This window comes from Archocentrus centrarchus, chromosome 6 (assembly GCF_007364275.1).
Source record: "Archocentrus centrarchus isolate MPI-CPG fArcCen1 chromosome 6, fArcCen1, whole genome shotgun sequence".
Taxonomy (NCBI): Eukaryota; Metazoa; Chordata; class Actinopteri; order Cichliformes; family Cichlidae; genus Archocentrus; species Archocentrus centrarchus.
Window position 1 is genome coordinate 33,873,681 of NC_044351.1, and position 22,559 is coordinate 33,896,239.

At 45.3% G+C, this 22,559-nt stretch overlaps 1 protein-coding gene across 1 annotated transcript; it reads right to left on the bottom strand.

Moving 5' to 3' along the window:
- Positions 1-4,915: 4,915 nt before the first annotated feature.
- On the bottom strand, positions 4,916-21,337 carry LOC115781410 (BTB/POZ domain-containing protein 10-like). Its single transcript, XM_030731051.1, has 8 exons — positions 21,042-21,337; positions 14,868-15,118; positions 14,472-14,775; positions 14,101-14,203; positions 11,589-11,709; positions 9,489-9,686; positions 9,081-9,191; positions 4,916-6,752 (listed from the first exon to the last, which is right to left on the bottom strand). Exons 1-8 carry the CDS (start codon positions 21,167-21,169, stop codon positions 6,274-6,276), a joined length of 1,695 nt encoding a protein of 564 aa, XP_030586911.1. The 5' UTR covers positions 21,170-21,337; the 3' UTR covers positions 4,916-6,273.
- Positions 21,338-22,559: the final 1,222 nt, after the last annotated feature.

Consider the following 22,559-nt stretch of genomic DNA (forward strand, 5'->3'; position numbering starts at 1 on the left):
AGTGTGAGGTGGAGTGGTGTTGGGTGGGGAGCACTTGATTTCTGCAGCCCTTCTCTCTTAAGTCTCCCTGCAGGATGCCGTACAAGCTCGAGGAAGTGAACACACGACAGAAGCTACTCAGAGGACTTTTATCCCCCAAATCCCGCTAGCAGGTGTCTCTCACTTATTTAAATTCTGGTTTTTAATGATTGGATTGTTTGGGAAGGAACCACCCAGCTGCTGTTTCCGAAGGTGACGCAAAGCTGCTCGTCTTCACCTGTTTGCCCAGAAATGCTGAACTTCTCTGTTCCCTTCTGTGTTCACTGAAACAGCCTGCAGTGCTTCTGCCCCCCCCCCACGAAAAAAAGACAAGAGCACTGAAAATGAGGGGGGGTGCCGGTGTCCCGATGTTTTTAGTCTGAGGATCTTGTACAAACTCTCTGCACAACTCAGCGAGAGGCAGGATGGGGGGAAAAGCCCAGTAGGATTTGTAAGCTTACTGTGTAGCCTTGCTTATAAAACCTACTGGTCTTTTTACTATATTACTATGTTTTTTTTGTTTTTTTTCTAGAGAATGTGGAGATGCTCCCAAACACCTGAAGAAGGTGGAATAAACTCAATGGTTGCAAATATAATCCAAATCCCAGCAGTAAGCGAGACAGGTGTGCAGGAGCTCCGTTAGGTCGGGAATCGTGCTTTCACTGTGTCACCTGTGGCAGACGATCCTGACCGCTTCAGGAGCGCGGTTAGTTTTAACAGAATAATTAAACTCACACACAGGTCTCAGTCTCAGTGTGTGGGTGAGTCATCAGACCAGCCCACCTTCTTCCACTGCTCTGTGGTCCAGTTCTGGTGCTCACACACCCATTGTTGGTGCTTCTGGCGGGTAGCTGAGGTCAGCATGGGCACCCTGACTGGTGTGAGGCTGTGCAGCCTCATACACAACGAACTGTGATGCTCTGTGTGTTCTGACACCTTTCTGTCAGAACCAGCATGAAGTTTTTTGGCAGTTTGAGCTACAGTAGCTCGTCTGTTGGATCGGACCACACGGGCCAGCCTTTGCTCCCCATCACTGAGCCTTGGCCGCTCACAACCCTGTCGCAGGTTCACCACTGTTCCCTCCTCGGACCGTGCAGGCCGTGAACGCCCCACAGGAGGTCCGGGTTGCAGATGCTCTGACACAGTCGGCTAACCATCACAATTTGGCCTCAACCTCACTCATTTTTCCTGCTTCTAACACTTTGAGGACGAACTGTTCACTTGCTCCCTGATTGTCATGATGATCAGTGTGATTCACTTCACCGGTCAGTGGTCTCGATGCTGTGTTTGATCGCTGTAAAAGAGTCTGCATGTCATCACTGTTCTCCCACAGTGCAGCAGACGGCTTAGAGTCCCGAAAACAGCAGCAAACTGTTTGTGCACAGATCGGCCTTCAGCGCTGCAACCTTCCAAAGTACAATAAAAAAGTCCACCATAGAGGATCTACTGCTTCTCCTGCACGGCCTCCTGCTCGCGTATTCGGTGGGGTTCTGCGTGTCCGATTGAGCGCCCGGCAGGAAACGAGCGAACAGCTGGAGTGAAGCTCTGACAGCTGTTAGAACAAAGAATGAGGCTTTAATAGAGGGGAAAAAAAAGGAGGTTAATGGAGTGCGGCGGGAGCAGCGGCTCTGTGCAGGCGCGCTCGGAGTCTCGAGAGGACTATTCAGGCGCTCCTCTGTGAGGAAACGTTCTTCACTGCCATTTTACTGACATCGTGGACGGCAGCACGGTGTCAGCCTGCTAACAAACCTAAAAGCCTGGGTTACAGGGTCACCCCCCCTCACCCCTCCTTCAGGCTCTCGCTCACCGAACTGGGTTCCCAGCAGAGGAGACTGGATGGGTTCTTTTGGGCTTCACTTCACCCCCCCCCCACAGTAGGATCAGCCCCCGTTTTTAACCAGTTTGGGAGGGGCAGAGAGAAGCTAAAAAAAAAATACCTCTGAGCTGATTTTACTGCATTTATTCACAGAACGTGGAAAAAGACTGCAGTTACTCTTGAATTTGGTGTATGCAGATTTACTGTGGCTGCACCTGTCAATGCAAACTACCTTGTTGGCACAGAGGGCTTGTACTGGGTTGGGGGGGTGGGTGGTATAAAGTGTATAAAGAGGACTTTGTAACAAGGATGGAGCTACCAGGGGTCAGGAGAGATGGTGTGATTCCCACATTTCAGAGCCCATTTTTTTCCCCTCCATGGCGATGAAGATCCCCGGTTTGACCTCTTGACCTCGCCGGTTCTCTGCTGCTCGGTCTCAGACCTTTGTGTTGACTGGAGGAGCCCTGAGAGTGTGTGCTGAATCTTCCTGATATATTTGGCAAATCTATTTTGGAAAAAGGTTCTCTCTTAAAGTAATGGAAGCATTTCATGAAATCAGATTTTATAGTGTTATTACTGCAGAGAATATAATCAAAAGAATTACCCCGTGCTGCAGACCAAAAACCAGAAGAAGCAGAGACGCAGTCAGACTTGCCTTTAACTTCCTGAAGTGGATTTGGGATGTGTTCTGGATGCTCGGAAGTGCTTTTCACTGACTTGCATTTTTGAGATGGGGCTGCGTTAAAACTGCATCATGAAGCCTGGATTTGGCTCTGAAAGACGAAATCCCACAGGTGTGTGAGCATACACAGAAATTTGCTGCCACGAGGTCAGAAATGTATTTTCTTTATCCGGGAAGCTGAAAATGAAGGAACTCATATTTAATTAGCAAAACATGAGAGAAATAAAAACGTGTCTGAAAACAGAAACGATGGAAAAAGGGCTGAATGTCATTCTCAGCTTCTCACCATGACCAACACTTTCTTATATGAACACAAACCGTGGGCGGGGCTAACACTTTCATTGTGGTTAAAGATGGTGGGATTTTTCTTTTTTTTTTTTTTAAATAAGTGATGTGACTTGACTATAATTAAAATACCCACAAAATGGGCAAATACAGGTCACCTGTTTTATCTTCATGTGGGCAGAAAATGTTAACCAGTTGCGGATGGGACCTGGGCTATTTAAGTAAATGCCAGGCTCAGGCTCCGCCTCCTCCTCATCCTCCTCCAATCAGACAGCTGCTGGCGAGGTCCCCTCTGTATCTGTTCTAGTGGTTTTTTCTGTTTAAGTGTTTCTACTCTACACACTACAATAAAGTGTTCTCCTTGTTGATATCCCCTGCCCCACCTGACAATAATGTATCAAATCTTTAAATATTATCATGTTAAGAGTATACTTTATGCAAATATATATGAGTATGATGAGTGTATTGTATGTATCAGCAGTGAAATATTTTTAAAATAAAATTATTTGTTTCCGTCATCGAGGATTTGCCCGTGTTTGCGTTCACATTCAGACCTCCCTCACGGGCTTCGTTCGGAGCTCTCAGCCAATCGGAGAAGCCCGCTGGTATATTTATACGATGTTGCCATCCAGCCTGGGCAGGATGTGCCGCAGAGAGAGAGACGCTGCTGCTGCTCCTCCACAGCCATCAGCAGCTGGATGGAGCTCAGTGGTTAAAGCGCTCTTCAGTAGAGAAAGATATGAATAAAAGGAGCTCATAGTTGTTGGGAGATTAAAACATCAGCTTGTGGTTTGCTTTTTGCAGCCTCTACAGTTACTTAAAGCATGAGGAGACGCTCTGGCTGTACGCATTAAATAATCATGGTTACAGTGGAAGCAGCATATCTATATTTAATCTCCGGGTCGTCTTCTTGCTACTGAACATTTCTTTCATCCTCTGCCAAAGCGCCAGAAAACCTCACGATGCTGGTTTAAAAATTGAAGATAAAGTTTCTTGTGGAGACTCTGCATCTTATCAGAATGCATCTCAGATTTAATATTTAAAAACTTTCAGTGCTGCATCTTAAAGCCGAGTCACTGCACACTGATCACACGGGCTTTACCAGCCTGCACAGCGCTGTAAGCATTAGAGGCCGGGACATAAAGGTATAGTTAGGTACACTTTTTCAACTGCTTAATGCAAATATATAAGCAGCAACAAGGCAGCATGTGGACATGGCCAAGCTGCCCTGCTGAAGTTCAAACTGAACATCAGAATTGGGAAGAAAGCTGATTTAAGTGATTTTAAATGTGGGCTGATCTACTGGGATTTTCCCACACAACCATCTCTCTGTGGTCTGCAGAGAAAATATCCCACGAGCAGCAGTTCTCTTCACACGAGCGCACCAATATTAGAAGAATGGTGAGCCTCAATTTCTGCTGCAACATTTGGATGGTAGGGTCAGAATGTGGCGTACACACCACCCTGCCTCATATCAACAGGCTGCTGCTGCTGCTGGTGTGATCCTTTAATAGGAACTGTGCATTATTTCAACCCTACAACCTACCTGAGCATTGCTGCTGACCATGTCCATCCCTTTATGACCACAGTGCACCCGTCTTGGGGAATGGTGGGCTAGAGGAGAAGACGAGGGTTTATGTCTGAGAGGGTGCTGGTTCAAATCCACAGAAAAAATGTAATTTCCACCCACTGAAAACCATCTGGAATCTGAAACCAGAAAACTGAGGTGTTCAAGTGCTGCCTGTCTCCACCACTGTGGGCCCCCGAGGAAGGCCCTTAAGCGCTTTCTAGCTGCCCCCTGTTGTGCAAAGTACTGCATGTGTGATGGGTTAAATGCAGAGACTGAATTTTCATGTATGTATCTTCTGATAGCTGCTTCCAGCAGGATAATACACCATGTCACAAAGTGAGTTCACTGCACTCAGACGGCCTCCACAGTCACCAGATCTCAATCCAACAGAGCACTGTGGGATCTGCAGCTGCTCTGTGATGCTTTTCATTTCAATATGGACCAAAATGTTTCCAGCTGAATCTGTATCTAAGAGACATTTACTCTTAAATAAGAAAGCGATTCTGATTCATGAAGGTGTTGTGAATAGCATTTATTTAAAAAAAAAAAAAAAAAAAAAGTGTTCAGCATCTTTTCGGACATCCTGTGCGCTCACAGCAGTGATGATGGATCTGTGCAGAGTTTCGGAGCACCTCAGTCAGGACTCAGGAGTGGAGCAGATAAAAAGACTTAAATGAAGACCTAAATCATCAGAGGGGTGCACATGAAGCGAAACGAATGGGTTACTGAGGTAAGTTTCACATGGAGTCAGTGTAACAAAGGTGGAGCAGTTTTAACCTGGTGTTTTAACTGATGCTGAACATATAACCTGGTCTGGAGGAGGCCATACTCAGAGTTTAGGTTTAAAACGGGCTGAAGTGCCACATTTTCACTGATTCTTTACCATCGAATGGAGCTCTGCTGCAAAGCTCCAAAAACTCTGCTGTATCGTCTCTGGAATCTGAAAGTTTCTGATGTTCAGCTGTCACATTACAAATAAACAGCAGCACAGAATCTAAATTAAATATTAAGTTTCCTTATATGCGCATTATTTATCCCCTGATCCTCTTTATCATGTCTCTAAGTGAAGTAAGCGGCGCTGAGTGGGTCAGATTTGTGTGGAAGAGCCAAATGACACATCCAACACCCCCTTTTACGTGAGCGTGCACAGAGCCTGAAGCATCATGGCACCCGTCATCTCTGAGCGGGGTTTTAATGGCTGCTAACTCAAAGAAAGCCTGGCTATGCTGAACTCGCTTCGTGGTGCACCCCTCTGAAGAAAAAACGTCTCAAAAACACAAGAAAAAAAAACATTTCACATCCAAATTACTGCCCCCCACAGAAATATGCAGAGGCACTGAAACCCACTTTTCCCACTGAGGTACAGCATCTCACACACACACACACACACACACACACACACACACACACACACACACACACACACTTCCTTATAATGTAAGGAATGTAAAACTGAACTCTGTCCGTTCACACGTACACAGAAGTCCACTAAACTCTCCTTTGGTTGGTAAATCAAAGAGTAAACCGAGTCGGGGACGAAGCTTTGCTGATGTGCTTCTAGTTCTGGTTCATTCGGACGCTGTGTGGCCTGAAAGCGGCTGCAGCAGAGGTGCAACACAAGGCAAACTGGTGTTTTGCCACTCAGGAAGAAGAGGAAGAGGAGGAGGAGGAGGAGACACCGGGAAGGTCTGTGCTCACACTGAAAGCAACAAGCCACGTAAACTTTACAGCTGTGTGTGCTTGTTGGCTGCTGGAGGCCAATCAGGGGTGTGTGCTTGACTACGTGCCAACATGTGTACAGCCGTGATCAGATGGCCAGAAGCTTTGTTGGTGACGGTGAAAGCGCTTGTTGCTGGAGGTGTGAACACAGAGGTGGGGGGTGGGGGCGTGCAGCCGGCCGTCTCATGCAGAGGGCGACGGCGTGTCGGGATCCAGATCGTAGCGGTACGTGGCCTGAGTGTGGCTGCTGCCACCGGCGTGCTGCTGCTGGTTGTGTGCTGCCTGGATCGAGCCGTCGTGAGCCTGCTGGTTCAGGCCCTCGTAGGCCTGTGCTAGGTGGGGGCCTGCGTTGCTTTCAAAAGCCGGCCCGAGCGCCGCCTGCTGGGGGTCGCCGGCACCCGGCGGCTGCGGCAGAGTGTCCAGCTCGTCCACCTGCGGCCCCGGAGGGTGCATGACCACCAGCTGGTCCTGCGGAATGTCTGCAGCGGCCGCCGCCAGGTTGGTGGTCGACTTGGACTTGACGCACTGAAAGTCCACGTGGCGACTCTTTCCTTCCTCCTTCTCCCAGGACATGCGGATGAAGGGGCGCTGGACGTAGTTGTAGATGACCTCTGGGCGGCCTCCAGGGCGGCGCTTCACCTTCTCTTTATAGGTCGGGTATCCTGGGAAGGAAGGAACAACGTGATCAGGACAGAACCGAAGGCCAGGCTATCTGCTCCCCTCTGAACTGTGCCTCCTTTGCTCAAACTGAACAGACTCTGATTAAGTCAGATGCAGCATGAATAGAGGCGCATGAGTGCAACTGGACAGGCTACATTAAATTTGATCAATATAGCACCAATTTACAACAGCATTGATCTTACAGTGACCTACAATATAAGAGAGAAAGAACCCCAACAGAATCAGGAAGGGGGCGCCACCTACTGGGTGGAGGGTGAAGAAAAGGAGAAGAGCAAAGAACGCAAAACTACTAACCACAGGAGAGAGTTAATAACATGCAGGACTGGTATGAAAACACATGGGCAGTGCATCATGGGAAGCCTCCCAGCAGTTTCTCACTTTGACAGTTTTGCACAGGCGAAAGCAGCCGGTCCTACAGATCTGTCTGACTTACAGGGTTGATCATAGCACTGACATCCAGAGGTGAAGTTCTGCTTAGACACCGTGTTTCTGAGATTCTGAGTCAGAAAGCCTGAAGCACAAACAAAGGACTCCATGAGAGAGAAGGGTGCGAGCTGATGTGCTGGGATTGTGGCTGAGCTTCACTTCACAGCCTTCCAAAACAAACTGAGTTCATATGATTTTTGTAGCAAAAATAAACCAACAAGACTCTGCAGACGTCATCAGGCTGACCTTTATTTCACTAAAATTCAACTTGGATATATTATATTATTATTGATGACTGAAATCTGAGGCATACGTGGCTGTGATTTTTTTTCAGCATCCCAGAACAAAAGTGTCGCCAGGACGTTTTAACGGAGGACGGAAAAGTGACCCCTGAACGTCTTCCTGCCTCTCAGCAGATGACACAAAAACAGAGTCTTAGAAACACGGCTCTAAGCTGCTTGGCTTCACACATGCAGGATGGTATCACAGAGATTTAGCATGCAGCTACTTTCTTAAAAGTCGTGTAATGTAAACCACATTTAAAAGCATTTAATTGCTGTTGTGGAAACTCTAGCCTCAGCTTCAGCCTTTTAGACTTTAACAACCTGCAGGCCCGAGGGGAAGCTTTAGCTTGTGAAACTGTTTCCATGACCTAGAAGTTTTTTTCCTTCCAGGTTTGTTGTTGTTTTGCAGCCTCTGTGTGTGTCAGCTGATGAGGTAATGTGATGTGAGCTGACATTTATGCTGCTGCTAATGATTAGATTGCAGGCCCTGACAAAGCACCATCAGGGAGGTGTCTGATCCCTGCTAAATCAATCCTAAGTTAACCCTATCCTCTCCTCACACAGACCAAACAGGCGGGGATTTTACGAAGAGGCAAAACTGTGATAATATCTCCAAGTAAAAAAAAAAAAATGGTTGCCCTTTGTACCTTTGTCTAATTTTATTTTATTTTGAAACTCAAAGGAAGCGGTCCTTTCATAGAGCCCTGAGGAACTCCACCACTAACTTGTCTGTGTGTGGAACCAGTGCACTGTCTGAGGCCAGTTATTATTAATGATTATGGCTGATCAGGGCTAGGAGATGACCCTGTAACCCCAAGGTAGATAAAAGGAGACCTTTCATAAGCTCGTGGTGATATGACCCCTGGAAATTCACCCAAAACGAACCCTCAGAAAATAAATTTAACATCCAGGGGTACCGATGCTTATTTGTGACTTTACGACACAGACATTATTATATTGGTGCACTTTTCCTACTGAAACTATGATATAATCACAGGATACATAAGCTGAGAGTTACAGAACAAAATCGTGCTGAACAAAAATGAGACCTGGTGTTAGACTGGAACACCTGAAATGAGTGGCTGAGGTTTTTAAACAGAACTTAAATGTGTTTTTCCTGCCCTGAAGATTTCATATGGCTCTCTGCTGTGCTTCAGCAGTTACGAGGGTTCAAAAATACTGGAACTGCACTAATATGAATATTTACTGATCAGCTGATTCTGAGGCAGTCTGGGTGCAACTTTTTTCAGATTTGATTGACTCTGTGTGACCTGAATGATTCTAATCTGCTGGACTTAGTGATCTCTATCGGTTTAGTTATTAATACCACTGAGAGCTGTGACTGTGTCAGCCCGGCTATGATGCTACAGAGAAACACTTTGTATGAACCGAACTGGTAAAGACTCTTAATGACATCATCTTTGACAGCAGATATTATTTCCAGTATCCTTTCACAGACTAATCAGCATCTGCTGCCTTTAGAAATTCAAGGACCAGCTGAAGATAAAAACTCTTATGAAAGCCACCGCTGACATCACAGCACTCCAGATGTTAATACTTTATTTCAGAAAGTAGAAATAAAAGAACTTGTTCGTGTACCTTCGATTCCCAGTCGGATCTTTTTCAGTCCTCTGTCCTTCAGCACTGACTTGGCCACGTCTCTGTTCTCGATGTACTTGAAGAAGCGGTAAAGTTTGGTGCTGTAGATGACTGTGGAGGACAAGAGACGCATTCAAACCCTGAACTAATGTGAAGCCAGCACATTCAAATATGAGGCACAAACCAACACTGTTAGTGTGTCTCTCAGAGCACGACTTTCCTGCCGATCTGGGACGGCAAAAACCAGAAAGTAAGCAGAAGCTGCAGGAAGCGTTCGTGCCACGGTGACCTGCTTTCACACACCGAGGCACCTCAGCCTCTTTCTGCCAACAGATTATTGCCACCCAGTTATGAGGCTAACAAACCAGATTAGCAGAGCAGCCGGATTCTTTATGGATTATATCTTACTCTGCGAGTACTCCTCTCCCATCTGCGGTGGGTACTCTTCATCCCAGTCCACCACATCGTCGTCAGTCAGCACCACCACGTGACACTCCCTCTCTCCGCTCTGGGCGCTGGCCACCATCAGCGGCAGCACCATCTCCTCCAGGTAACACTCAAACTGACGCCGGGCTCCGTCGTTGGACAGCTCGTGCATGAGGGCGCCTGAGGAGACACAGACAGGATGTCACAGTGGACAGAAAGCAGGTGGGAGAGGACAGAAATGATACTGTGCTGTGATTCCTCCTCTAAGAAGCAGTGGAAGTAAGTAGAAAACTGTAAACTGCTACTGTGTGAAACATAAAAATATTATATAATCCTTACCTTATGGTAAAAATTTAAGTACACCTCATGATTCAGTAGTTTGTAGAACAACCATTAGCAGCAATAAGTTGAAGGAATCATTTACTATAAGACTTTATTTTGGCCCACTCTTCATAACGCTGCCTCAGTTCATTGAAGTTTGCAGGCACTCGTTTATGCACAGCTCTCCTAAAGTCTGCTGCAGCATTTCGGGGTCAGGAGTGGATTTTGAACTGAGTCACTGCAGCAGCTCGATTCTTTCCTTTTTCACCCATTTATGTTTGTTGTAGATCTGCTGCTGTCTTTGGATCACTGTGGCCTCACGTTTGACTTGTTCAGTCTATTTCTAATGTTATCATCCCTCCACCCCCATCCCTGGCTGTGCGTATGAGTGTTTGTGCTGATATGCTGTGTTTGGTTTTCACCAAATGTGGAGCTGTGCATTACGGCCAAGCGTCTCCACTGTGGGCTCGTCTGCCCGAAGGACGCCGTTCCTGAAGGCTTGTGGTTTGTTCAGATGCAACTTTGCAAACCTGAGCTGTGCTGTGCTGTCTCCTGTGTCCTGTCTCTCTCCCCCCTCAGCAGATGACTGCCCCCCCCTGAGCCTGGAGGTTTCTTCCTGTTAAAGGGAGTTTTTCCTTCCCACTGTCACCAAGTGCTGCTCATAGGGGGTCGTTTTGACTGTGACGGGTTGTGAAATGACAGATAAATATCAAGCTCCAGAGACCTTATAACAGCAGTAACTCTTCTTCCAGATCACTGATGACATCATTCCTCGTTGGCACTGTGTTAATTCATGTTTCACACTGATTCTGCATTTTGGTTTAGCATTGGTTGAATAAATAATGGCACATCTGTGGTTGTATTTACTGAACTTTAAGACCAGCAAAGGACCTGATTCCTTTTATTACATCCTGATATGTAAAAGCTTAATTAATAATTGTAAGAGGGTTTACTTTCCTTTTTACCATGACTGTATTTCCCCCGTTTGCACCTGAAAACCACAGCAGCACAACAGACAAATATCAGCCAGTTGCATCAATAAATGTAATCTTATTTGCTAATATCACTGAACAGGATGGTCTGTTTTTGAGCTGATATGTCGGTACACCCCTGGTGTTTCTACCGGAACACGGATCAATTGAAATAAGAGACAAAAAACAAAAAAAAATCCCATCCTGTGGTGGATGAATTAAATTTCCCAGCTTTGGCTTATATGTGCCTGCATAACAAGGCCTGAATCTCACAGCTAATCATGACCTACTTACAGCTCAGCATAGAGCAGCAGCAGCAAGCAGCTCCTCCCACACACTCAGACACACAAACAAGTGGCACAGACACGCACAACAACAACAAATATCCAACACATGCAACAAACCGACACGTCCACGTCTCTGCGTGATCTCACAGGTACACCTGATATAAATCTAAGCAAACAATATGAATTCAAATACAGAGATGTGATAGGCTTTTTCTGTTTTCCAATAAATCAATTGCAAAATATGCTCCACATTTAGAAGACATTTAAATGATGGCTTCAGTAAAGGACAACATGTCTGTCTATGACCAGTCTTCAGTCTGTTAGTGTGAAACGAATGCTTTCCTGTCAGAAACTGTCTACATCCCTCCAACATGCAGTGAAATCCACCTTTTGTTGTAAAATGTTATAAAAAGCCAACACACTCACCAAACTCTGCGCACGCACAAAAACGAGGAACTACTTGAGCGTGCAGTAAATCAGCCGCTAACGGTTTAGATACTCACTGAGGTCTCTGCACTTGATGGTGCTGTAGTTGAAGGAGATACAGAGGTAGTCACATGCCTCCCTCAGCTCAGGAATGGAAACGCCGTCAGGGCAGCGGATTATCCCCGACTTGTAGTAATCCTGCCATTTTCACCGGCGCAATCGCACACGCGTAAATGGGCAGAGTGGTGGATGTTCATACGCACACATGAGCAAGGGAGAAAAAACAAGGCGCCATTATTAATGCTGCTGCTGAGAGCGAGCGAGGCAGAGAGAGAGAGGGACGAGGAGGGGGGGGAGGGATGGACAGCGAGCGAGTGGCGATGGAAGTAAAAACGTCACAGCAGAGAGAGAGAGAGAGAGAGAGACAGAGAGAGGCTCAGAGGAGAAAGGGTGGTGAAAGTAAAAGCTTCTGATGTCACTCCCCCTCTCTGCTCCACTTTCCATCCTCTGCCTGTCTCTGTGCAGCCTCACGGCGGCTGCCACCCCGGAGACTTCCTGCTGATGAGGGACGAAAGAAAGAGAGGAGACACTCGGGGCACACGGGACAGAAAGTTCTGCCACCTTTCACTTCCTGCTCAGCCTTTCCACTTCACTCCCTCTCATGTCTCCCTGTGCATTTCCTACAGACATACACACTTTTGCCAAAATCCATTATGCCGTGACCACAACTGAGCAGCTGTTGTCACAAAGAGAAGAGGCACGCTAACCTTTTGCACCTGTCAGAAACACCTTTGGAAGGAGCTAACCAGAAACATTTCCTGTCCTCAGGCTGTTGTTGTATTAATGACTGCAGTCTGTGCACCGGCTGCTGTTACATCTCAGAGCAGCGGTGTGCTCTAATGCATATAACCAAAGAAAATTATCATACCATAAGATCCATTTAAAGCAAACATCAAGTCAGTTGAGGCAAACCTGTATTTATATCTGTGCCTGTCTGTTATCTCAGCTCCTCATTCAACTCTGATAACAACATTTAGCGCAACACCTGCAGTTTTTTTGCCTCTGTTTGCAGCTCCACTAGCATCAAAGTTGCCTTTACTCCCTTACCCGACACTTTCACTCAGTCCTGCAGCCTCTGGGTCACTCTCAGCTTCTGAAGCAGGCTAAGTTTCTTTGAGAAGGGCTCTTTGGTTTCAGCGTGGACCTTCAGCTTCATTGGTCTCCCATCAAAGGATGCACTGAGGAGCTGAGCCTCTGCACATCTTCAGTCCAGCTGCAGCCGTAAGACGGGTGCTTTCACAGTAGTTTATACAGACATGTATTTTTCATGCTCGAGGTTTGTTTGGTGCTTACACTCAGCCCTTCATCAACATGCTACTTTACCAGCACCAGTCAAACAGCTGATCCCGACAGCCGGCCCAGGTGCTGCTGCATCCTCACTCTGCTGCACCGGGCACAACTTACATTCGGCAGCATGTCATTAAACTGATTCACTTTCTTCAAGCACAGTACTGATATTTTAATGTGACCACACCTCACTATACCTATGCGTGTGAGCGTGAACATGTTAAACTGTTATCAGGCCACAGAATGAGGAAGCAGACAGGAAGTGCGGGGAGTGAAGACCTCAGTGTGGTATCGTGTTGGTCATTTATAGGTGCCACGCAGGCCATTGCAGACCGCTGTAGACGTGTCAGAAATATGTGGAACAAATGGTAATTATGGGCTACACTTGTTTATGTCTCCTTCTGTGAAGACAACAGAAGCCAATTTTCAACCAACCAGCAATTTACCTGTGGATAAAGTCACTGCTGTCAGGCCACACGCTGACGGTTAAACACCCACAATTACGTTCTGCACAGAAGCTGCTGAACAGCAACAGAAGCTCCCAACATTTTAACAAGACTACAGCAGGATAGTTGGATATGATGGAAATGCATTGCAATGTATGGGCTTCCATTTATCATATGAACAGACAGAAGACGAGCTTCTATTTTAAATAAGCTCACGTCAGCTCGTTATCCTCTACAAACCACAAAACCAAAGGCAGCTTTCTCTGCCAGTATGTGGCTGGATGCAAAAGAAGCAACATCTGACTGTAACACTAGGAGCTCGCCAGAGGACGATTTACTGAGACTGCACATATTCCCACCAGATATATGAGCCCCACTTACCTCAACGAACAAAGTTTCTTAGAATAAAAAGAGCTGACATTGTGCCTTAAAGGATACGTCAGCTTGTTTGGGATGGGTTATTGCTTCTGTAATTACAGTCCCTGGGTGGGTAATTTAGGATCTGTTCCATTATACACACCGAGAAAAAGATGCATAATTATAACATTAATAATCATGAGCCTCAAGCACAGGATGGAAACAAAGAGGGAGGTGACAAAGAGACCGAGTGTGCAGAGAAACAGTAGAAAAGAATTACACAAAGAATATAATGGAAAAAAACAGCTGCTGGGTGAGTGGTTAAAAGATGGGAAAGCATGTTTGGGAGAACGAGAGAGAAGACAGAAGAGACCGAGACAGAACCAAAGACAGAGCGGCAAAGAGAGCAGTGACGAGAGGTTTACACAGCCTCTCTCACCAGGATGGCTCTGAAGACAGTGGAGCTGATACCGTCTGCCACCTCGAACTCTCCTTTCTCATTGGGCCGAGTGAAGTTGTTGTCCCGCCCAGAACCGAACATCCTGAAAACAAACATGAACAGGTTTTTAATTACTGACGGCAAACACACCTGACCAACAGCCAAACAGGTAAATGACCATCTACCTGTACTGTCATGATTTGTGTTATGTTTACATAAAAATAAGGTGCTGGTGCTGGTGGTGGGGGGGTGCCTATCTCAAGCTCTTATTTTTACTAAGTTAAATAAAAAAGTAAAGCTGAAGCTCTCAAATACAACAGGAACACCGGCTTTTATGGTTAACGTGTTCTGATTGGGTGTGGACAGATTACCTGCCCAGCATGGTGTTAGGCTGAGCTGTGAATATAGCAGGATCCACCACAAATCTTGTATTGTCCACTATCAGTGTGACTCTTTCTCCCAGTCTCAGCCCACTGCGATGCCCTTCTTTGCTGCTCAGGTCATACACGTAGATCATATCAGAAGATCCTTGACTCAAAATTTTGGCGCGGTGGTCGCCTCCAGGAGGAACCAGGGACCGAGGTATGTGTCCTACATGGGAATGGGGAAGAGAAACCCTGGGAGGGCGTGGACTGGAGGACCTGGATGATGAGCCTCCTTCGCCACGTTCACGGTCTATGGATGAAGAAATGTGGAAGCTTAAGGAAGAGAAGTTTTTAACTGTTTTACTGTCTACAACAAGCATTTCATTTTTGTGTACTCCTCACCGTGCTGCCGAGTGGGAGAAGTAACATTCCTGATGCAAGGCGTCAGCTGGCTCTCTCCGCGCTCGTGGGAGGAGTCACGTGAACGATCGCTGGAGCGCCGTCGCTGTCGTTCCCGATAATGTTCTGCTCCTCCTCCGCCTCCTCTGTCTCTCGCGCCGCCCCCGGCACCGCCCCCATACAGACTCATGGTCCTGACCTCCTGCTGCTCCTGCTGGTGGTTGCAGTCCAACACTGACACACCACACTGCTCACTGGTGGAGAGACGAGGAAACCACAGTGATGAGCACACCTTAAAGTCTGACTATTAACACTATTAAAAATACAGGAAGTGTTGAGTTTGTGTTAAGTAAAGTAGTAACATTTAAACGACAACAGGAGCGAATCAAAACAAAGATTACAGTAATCGAGCAGGTGGGATCAGACCTAGTGTCCCGCCTCTAACACAGCCGAGCTTCAGATTAAACCCCGCGACCTTCTCTGGATGAAGCCCGACACTTTCTGAGTAACTGGGACTTTTATTGTTTGGTTTTTAAACTTACCTTCATCAGTGACGTGTACAGACAGTGTGATAAAAATGTGTGTAAGGGGAGATGGTTGCTCACCACTTCTCTTCTTGTGTTATATTTTTTAACTATCTTGTCGGCATCCATCACTGCTGCACATATTAAACTTGTTTAGATCTGATAAGACCGGTGCTTATAAATTAAGAGTGGAATCAATCCAAACCACAAATATCATGACTTTATCTGTTTGTCCACTGCAATCATGATCTTCATCCACTCTTCTTCTCGTTTATCCCTTAATATTCAGAGAAACTAGCAGCACATCACTAAAATAAAAGTGAAATATAAGAAGGTTTTTCAGACTGGTACGCTGGGCTTTTATGCTGACGTATGAATTAATAGATTAAAAACATTTAAAGACCAAACAGGAAGAGGACAGAATGAGCATGTGCACTGAAAATATTTTACAGGGCGCAGAAAGGCATTTACACTGGATAAACCTGCTCTCAGCAGCCCACCGAATCTTCAATGATTTGATCTGACTAAAATGTTAATCCACATAAGGCAACAGGCAACTTTTCCAAGTGGGCGTGATCAGTCAGTGTGGCCACATTTAATTCACATTCAGCTCTAGAAAAGCCTCTCGTATCTGACAGCTTCTTATCAGCTTATTCTTCGTGGAGATGAACAGTGAGCAGATAATCACACAACTCCATAAAGGTTTTATATTTATAGCATCATTTCGGCGCCTCATTTAAAGCAACCATTCAGATTTGATGTGGTCGGAGCTTCAAGTCCAAGCGGGATGACACTAACGATGGCACAGAAACACGAGGTGCCGACACATCGCTCCTCGGAGCAGCGAGGCACATTACTCGGCGCCTGGATCGCATCCTCTCCAGACTCGTTCACACTGCTCAGCAGAAATCGCTCGAGGAGTAAAAAGAGTTATTTTTTTACATGCTGAGCTGCAGTCAACTCGCGTGAACCCTAACAGGACCTAAGTGCTGCAGAAACACGACTGCGCCAAACTGCGAGCACCACAACCCTCAGCCTCCAGCTACAGACACACAACACATCAGCATCTATTAGAGAACGTGTCCACGTGAAACAGTCCGAGTGAGGGGAACTCTCTTGGTACAGAGACATTGTCTTGACTGTTTTTCAGTGATTTTTTACTGATAGGGAACAACCGCTCCACCTTGCTTCAGAGTGAGCGATGCTTCCTGGAGTGTTTTTCCACAGACTGACACGCAGCCCTGAGAGAGCTCTTACAGTATCTGCCCTCCATTTCAGAAAGGACTTAAACACACAAGCTCCTGCATGCATTAATGCGCTGCAGAAACAGGCACGCACACTCGAGCAAAAAAGCAACTCTCTTACATTTTTGCCTTTAAGGCTTTCATTTTTTTGGAAGACCGAAAGAGAAGATCTTTCATTATGCTAAATCCCATGACCAAATGCCAGATTTCTCACATATGGCCATCTCAACTCTGGCTGTGACCACAGCAGCCCCACCCACTCGCAGTTAGAACCTTGTGTTTGCAAAGGGCAGCCAATCACAAGAAAGGTAGACTGGATATAAAATTCAACTAAATTTAGCACCAAATCACAACAGTGACCTAAAGGTGCTTTATATCTGAGACATGAGAGAAGGTGAAGCTTGTTTCAGAGGATGAGGGGCTGCACCGTGGGTCAGTATGAAGTTTACTTTGAACTGTGAGTCCTGCAAAGTTACTGTAGTGGAGTTGAGGAATCAAAATAAGGAGCTGGAATGTAGCATTTCTTTTCCATTACTATAATTCAGATGCTGCCGGCACATTCTGAGAAGATGCAGACTTTTAATTTTTAACCCAGGATCAATAAATAAGGATTAGTTTGAACTGTGAATCATACAAAGCTACTTAGATTCCAATAATAGAAGCATGGAGCTGGAAACGAACTTAAAAAGTCAGCATCAATATAGCCATATAATGTAGTTACAGACAGACTAGTTTATTTCCATCCATCCATTTTCTTCCGCTTATCCGGGGCCGGCTCGCGGGAGCAGCAGCCTAAGCAGAGAGGCCCAGACCTCGCTCTCCCCAGCCACCTCCTCCAGCTCATTCAGGAGGACCCCAAAGCTTTCCCAGGCCAGCCCAGGAACAGCGTCTGCTGGCCGGGAATTAGTCCGTGGTGCCCGGGTGGGCACAGCCCGAAGAGGAGACATGGGTCCGCCCTGCTGTAGGCCCACCACCCGCAGGAAGCGTCATAGGGGTCGAGTGGAACATGCGTCAGGTGATGGCCAAGGGTGGAGGCCCTGGCAGACTGATTCCCCGCTATCGAGTTTATTTAAATACATAAATTTAACACTGAATCTACGAAGTTCTGGACATAAGAAGTGGTGAAGATGAATATCTATGTGATATTTATATTGGCATTTACCCAGTAAAATAATCCTGCACTTAATGTCACTATTGATCTGACTCAATTATTTATTTGTTTTAAAGAAAATTTTAGTAAAGGACTACAAATGTCATTTGTCCATCTAACGGTCCAGAATCTGATGGTTCACAGTTTACTGGAATGTACAAAAAGTTACCAAACTGTTACTCTGTGTCTAGTTTTACATGAAAAACTACTACTATTAATCAGTTATTATTGACCAAATGATGCAGCTCAGCTTTACAGCTGGGAGAAGAAAAACAATGTGGCTAGCTTATCTTACTGAACAGGATAGTGGTGGCTTTAGCTTGAAATATGAAGTGAATACTGACTGCCACATTTAAAGACAAAACACGGAGCCACAAAGATCACCTGTTACAAAGCTGTTTTACAAATCGAACGCTGTGCTACTAAAGGTTTTGGTATTTAACATTTCCAATTAAATTGCTATTTAGTTATTACTGATGGATAACTTTCTGTTAGATGTGTTGATGAATGCGCCCATTATGGATCCACTGCGACAGTGCAGCTGGCTCTCTGATCAATAGCACTGAGCTTATGAGGCAGAAACAAATCCAGGTCTCAGTAATGAAGAGAGCTGGGTCTCCTGAGAGAAGCTGCTATAAAATATGATGATGACCATGATGAGGCAACAGCATCAAAGAGGCACAAAACGGAAGAAACGGACCGATTTCTTCCACACAGAAAACCGCAGCCCACTCTGCACAAAACCTGATGCACATGTGCAAAACAAAGTGTACAATAACACACAAAGATTGTTACGGTTTGGCACAGGTTTCTGAACTCTGCAGCAAGATAAACATGAAGTCTGTCCAGTCGTTTCAATTTGAACCTGAAGACAACAACCGAGGAGGGAAACATGAAGACGGTCACAGAGGAGACGAAGTGAGAGTGTCTGTTTCCAGTGATCAGCACCCTCTGCCCCAATATAAAATAGTTTTATTAAGGATGGTCGTGTTTTTTGAACACTCAATAATCATTGTTATTAAAGCAAATAGTTTATGTGAGCATTTCTTAAAATATAAATGTTCTCTTGATTTTTACAGGCGAGTGGTAGGATATGATACAGTACCACTACCACAAAAAGGTGGCAGTAAGGCATTTAATGAGGACAACGTGGCCAGCGTTTGTGAGCTCTGTCAGTCGACTGAATTCATCAAACGCATCAGGAGGGAAGTCCGTCTTTGGGACGTTTCCTCCTCAGGAAAGCTGTGAAACTGACTATCACTTCCCTTGTTTCCTTTCCACTGGAAATCACAACCTTTAAAAAGTGTGTTTTGGCATTTTTTGATACTTTGTATACCTCATACTGTTAGAAGCAGCAGCTTTGTACCTATAACTCAGGAGTGCCACCAGGGATTTGTCATCAACCCGGAGTGGACTGCACAATCCAAGTACTACCACCCTTTGTGAGTCATAATATAATCACTTAGGATTTTAAAATAACAGGATTTCACGTGTTTTAACAGCATACTAAGCGAGGGCACTTATAGCATATTAAGGACCACAGGCTGAAATAGTCGAGGTTGATTTTAGACCCAAGGGTTAAGTAAGCTATCCAATAACAGAACTGAACTTTTTATTTCCACACACCATGTCCACTAAACAGGCTCTGCATGTTTTGGCAGCGCCTCAGAGGCTGGTAATTAAAAAAGCCTCCCTGGATACTGAGACAGGCCGAGCTGGACAGGCGGCTCGCTGCCGCTGGTCGGCCGGCCGGCTCACAGACTGATTGAGTGGTTAATTGGTTAACTGTCTGGCTGGGTCAGTGGGCGGGTAGGCCATAATGTTGGAAGACCAGCAAACTGATGATAAAAAAAAAAAAAAAATTATGCACAAGCGCAGTGCAGCGACTGCACATCACCTTGAATTCCCTTCATGGTGTGTCAAGGTCACTTACTCATTTTCCTCGATGGCACCGCGTCAGTCATGTGATGCAAAAAGCTTAAATCTTTTACACAATTTTGCTAAAAATTTAAGCGGGTCTAAAATAAAAATATAAAGAAAAACAACGCTCACGGAGCTCGTTAACTTCTCAAGAGGGGTAAACCTCTCAGACATCAAAGAGGAAACAAAAAAATAAAATTTCTGTTTTAATACAGAGCTGCAGACTCCGCCGGTGTCCTTGAAGAGAAGGGTCACCATAGTAGCTGAGCAAAGGGAGCAACGTGCACACAAACGTCTGCCTCAGGTTCAGTGTGCTCAGGTGAACTGTATGAAAGAGACGCACACCTAACAGACGCTGCCCATCTCTAAAATGTGAAAAAACATTAATCAGAGACAGAGCAGCAGCCTGGCCTCTTATCCAACATACCATACCTAGACTGATGAGACTGTCATTAATAACAATGAAGTCTCCTTTTCAAAACCACCACAGTTAAATGATCTGGAACGATATAGCTGATTATGTAATATATGTATTTACACTAGTCCCTGACACAGCATGAATCTCCAATGGGATTCTGATGCTTGGCTGAAATGGGAAATAAAAGAATAAAAGCAGGTCTTGCAGCCAAACAGGCTGCCAGCCAGCAGCCACACCAGCAGAGTGGAGGGAACAAAGGAACTGAGAAGGCAATATTTCACTCAGGGCAGGCCGATCCTCTCAGCTTTCACATGGCAATGCAAGTCTAGAGAAGCCACGATTTCACACACAGAGGGGGCTAACATTTCACTTGTCTAATTTCCTGTTACTGGGCAATCTCTTCCCCTCCTCCAATACCACAATTTCTACTTTATTATTAAGTTTAAGAGGCAAATTGGTTCTGTGTGTGTAGGTTTAACGTGATAAAAACAAGTCACCAACCCACCCGAGACACAGGAAGGCAGGCAAAGACGCCTATTAAAAGCATGAGGTGAGAGCCCCAAGTGGTGAGGGTCCAATCTATTATTTAGGGGCTGCTGATGGGCGAAGGCAGGGAAGCTGGTCTGTGCAAAAATGCAGCAAAAGGACAATGAATTTAAGGTGTAAAAGGGGGAAATATAATTTGTAACAAGAATATAAATATGGATGTTAGACTACCATTAATATCATTATATCATCATACACTCCCTGAGTACCAGAGAGTCCCATCAAGGATAATGCTCCTGTCACTGCTTTTCCTTTTGGACCACTATTATAATTTTCTTTATTACAGTGAAGCATACCGAGAGCGGCGCACTAACACATGCAACACAATGACAGAGCTGAAAAGCCTCGGTGCTTTGAAAGCCGACGTGCACCTACCGCTCGGTATCAGAGGGCCAAGTGAAGACAAAGCAGCAGGGGACGAGCTGCGGGATGACAGCGGCACAAAAGCCTTGCGCTCCTCCGAACAAAGCGGGCTTGCCGGCAGCTTCAGCATCCTCGCTCATTACTTTCCAACTTCATCAGCATCGTTTCACACGCACAAGCTCAAGCCAGACTTTAACTCGCTGGTGAAGGCAAGAAGAAAATTTTGAAATAAAAATCCACCCTTTCGACCCGACAGCTTTTAACGTGTCTAGAAGGCGAGGGGGGGAAGACGCGCTCGGGCTAGTCATTCAGAGTCACCGGAGGGACCTTAAACTGTGAATGGCCGCTGAATCAGAGCGGTGCTGCCTTCGCGTGCCCCTCGTAAGTTGCCACTTCTCAGTGCACCGTGATTATTATTTTATTTAGTAGTGTTTTCTTTGCCCACAATATACAGTAATACATTTATGTGGCATTAGATAGTAAACACAATCCACCCTGACTTATCAAGAAGGTCACTGAACCTTAAAAAGTATTTTAAAAACTGAAATATTATCTATTAGGACAGGGATACTCCAATTTCCCATTCCTCACAAATGTTAAAAAAAAAAAACAGTAAATGAGATTTATTCTTCAAATGATTTCATAGGATAATGGAGATCAAATGGAGACAACAGACCTCCTCTTTTCTACTTTACACTGATATGATCCAGAAAGTATGGAAATCTTTGCAAATCCATAAATATACGATATATTTTCCTTCTACAACATCCAGTTCGGAGTGACTTTGAATAACAAACAGGATGAATACCTGGTTAACAATACAGGGTGTCCATTAAGTTATTTTATAATTTAAAAAAATTATTACAACAGCAATTGATGAGACATCTTAATCAGATTTGCTCTATGTACTTAGTAGTTATCAAAGTTTTTAATCACATTACATTTGTGTATTTCAGGTACCCTATTGATGACAGAGGTACTGTTAAATGAACCCCTATAAAAATGGCTACTCCTCAAGAGAAGGCAGAATGTGTATCATGGTTTACTGAAACACAATCAGCTACACAGTCTCAGCAAAACTACAGAACTAAGTATGGAAGAGATCCACCGTCACGTCCGTCAGTTTGTGCATGGCACAATAAATTTATGGAGACAGGGCCGGTGTTTGATAAAGGGAGGAGCAAACGACCGAGAAAGACATCGATCGTGTAAGACAAGCCTTTGGCCGCTCTCCTACCAAGTCCATCCGTGCTGCTGCCAGACAGTTAGAGCAAAGATACGGGACATCACTGACCTGAAGCAAAAGATCACTGACGCCACTGCAACCATTGATGATGATGCTTTGCTACAGCAAACGTGGCAAAAATCGAGCACCATCTTGATGTGATTCGTACAACTAATGGTGCCAAATGCTAAAATGCTAAATTCTCCTCTTGAACACTTATAAACACAAGATTTATTGTCATTCATGTATAGCCTTTTTAAATATTCTCAACAGTTGAGTAAATGTCAAGAAAACCTACACTCAGT

What these genes read in the sequence shown, in the direction of transcription:
- LOC115781410 (XM_030731051.1), bottom strand. Translation starts at nt 21,169, where the DNA reads ATGAGCGAGGATGCTGAAGCTGCCGGCAAGCCCGCTTTGTTCGGAGGA. An exon ending in TGGCCCTCTGATACCGAGCG is followed by an intron (nt 15,119 to 21,041) that starts GTAGGTGCACGT and finishes TCTCTCCACCAG; the next exon opens with TGAGCAGTGTGGTGTGTCAG. An exon ending in TTCTCCCACTCGGCAGCACG is followed by an intron (nt 14,776 to 14,867) that starts GTGAGGAGTACA and finishes CTTCATCCATAG; the next exon opens with ACCGTGAACGTGGCGAAGGA.